The sequence below is a fragment of the Mus pahari genome, chromosome 3 (genome assembly GCF_900095145.1).
Source record: "Mus pahari chromosome 3, PAHARI_EIJ_v1.1, whole genome shotgun sequence".
Taxonomy (NCBI): domain Eukaryota; kingdom Metazoa; phylum Chordata; class Mammalia; order Rodentia; family Muridae; genus Mus; species Mus pahari.
Genome location: NC_034592.1, coordinates 95920306 through 95922446, shown reverse-complemented (window position 1 = coordinate 95922446; position 2141 = coordinate 95920306). Strand labels below are relative to the sequence as shown.

The following is a 2141-nucleotide window of genomic DNA, read 5'->3' as shown; positions in this document are numbered from 1 at the left end:
TGCTATATCAGGGTCCCTTCAGCAGAATCTTGCTGGCATGTGCAATAGTATCTGGGCACCAAACCCTTTTCAAGATGGTATCTCAATTCCTAATTTTTAAATTAATTATAATACTTAAAAAAAAAAAAAAGAGTTCAAAGTAAGCCAAACCCAATACAGGCCCCACCAACTTTATTTTCAGTATATTTTGGAATACTGTATTTATTTTCTAATGTTTTCTGTTACAACATCAGTTTTTTCATGCTCAAATTATCCATATTTTAGATTAAAGATCTGCATTTTGTTTTGTGTTTCCAAAAATCTAGGAAGCCATATACTATATATTGTAAATAATGACTAATGGGTGCTTAGTGAAAATCTTTTTGATTTTAAGATCAAAATTCTCTTTCCTGTTGGGGTCATGAGCCTTTTCACATATTTTCTGTGCTTGTTCTCCAGGAGGTCAAGTGCATATACTCTTGGCAGCTCAAAATGAAAGCTCTAGGAGCCAATGCACGACTTACACAGCAGCAGCAGATGAGGACAATTGCAAAGGCCTGAAGGACTCCAGCTGTGCCCACTACCCAGGTAAGACGAAGGAAGAGGATCACTCCAAAGATGTTCTGTAGACATGGGAGGTAGACACCCATGAAAGTACCCATTTGGGGGCTCTGAAAATAAAAATGCAAGGCAAAGGGAAATTATATAGTTAGCCATAGAAGATGCTTTGACTTACCATATTAATCTCCAAGTAGAGTCATCAGGAAGTTTAACCATTACCTTCTAGATCTCTTAGTTAACTTCATCACTATATTTCTATTACCTATATACATTTATAATTTGGATAACATCCCACATGTTTTTACTATACCTAAACAATGGAACATTTGAAAATCTAAAAATTTCTATTCTTCAAAAATTTTTATTCTATTGCTAAAATCCTTTTCATTTAAAAACAGAGTGATGACTTATGGAAACTGTTAAGAATTTAGGTTCAAATTCTTCATAATAGTTGGTAAATGAAACAGATGGGGAAAATAAAAACTTGAAGGCCATTTGACCCCTTGCAAAGAGTTGGCCTGTGTGTATTGGCATAATTCTATTGTAAGAAAAGTAACAGTATTAAAAAAAAGTCTAACAATTGCTGGGTATCATTATCATGGTACATGCCTATGATTCTATCACTGAGCAGCTGAGGCAGGAGGATTCTAAGTCCATGGCCAGCCTGTCTTATATTTGAGGTATAGTCTCAAAAGACCAAACAAAAAACCAACCCCAAAACCCTTGTACCAGGCCGACTGCTTGAGCAGCCAGGTGGATCCACTTCACTGATGTGCTATTGTCTCTTCCTGCAGAGTTGTCAGTCACATGGCTAACCACCTGAATGGTTTCTGCTCAAATCCACCAAGTCAGAGGCCTCCTCTGCTCAGCCCACCAGAGAAGCAACTCCTTCCAGCAGGCTCTTGTCAGTCTCACTGTTTTTAACTCTGTTTAAGTTTTGGTCAAGCATTAACTGACACTAAAAATGTTATATACTTTAACAGTTTAAAGAGCATAGGGAGCCGGGAGTGGTGGCTGGCTTCCTACATGAAGCCAGGACACTGTGCATCCTGCCTGGGCCATGATCCCAATGCTCAGAATTGTCTGGGTACATAAAGCATCTAATACATTGTTTCTTAACATGGATGGATGCCCTGGGTATGTCTTCATCATCTTATATTCAGGCTGCTTTATTTATCCTGGGTGTTGTGAGGCATCACCTTGGTAGGCTTCTTTTTCCCTTCAGTGATGTTCTCTGCCTCTTCATGTTCCTTTGCTCCTTGTGTCAGATTTGTATAGTTGGCCATGCGGTTGAGAAGAGAAGACACCTTTGGTCTGGTGTCCATTTCTTCCTACAAAGCCAGAAATAATTTATGAAGGATACTGAAATTCAGCAACAAAATACTCTCTACCAGGAAACAGAAAAGTAAATGATGAAATCTTTAACAGATAAATATTTTAAGAAAATTCTTCTGTGAGACAATGTTTTCCTCACATTTGAAAGACTGTGTGGGCCGGGTGTGGTGGCACACGCCTTTAATCCCAGCACTTGGGAGGCAGAGGCAGGGGGATTTCTGAGTTTGAGGCCAGCCTGGTCTACAGAGTGAGTTCCAGGACAGCCA

At 39.1% G+C, this 2141-nt stretch overlaps 1 protein-coding gene across 3 annotated transcripts in view; it reads right to left on the bottom strand.

The window, feature by feature from the left end:
• Nucleotides 1-2141, bottom strand: part of Slc12a6 (solute carrier family 12 member 6) — a 93775-nt gene that overhangs the window by 29845 nt on the left and 61789 nt on the right. For all 3 annotated transcript variants that reach the window (XM_021193350.2, XM_021193351.2, XM_021193352.2), the window contains 2 exons: nucleotides 1740-1871; nucleotides 504-650 (listed from right to left, as the gene is read on the bottom strand). In XM_021193350.2, coding sequence (XP_021049009.1) covers nucleotides 504-650; nucleotides 1740-1871 — 279 coding nt within the window. The remainder of the gene's footprint in view (nucleotides 1-503; nucleotides 651-1739; nucleotides 1872-2141) is intronic.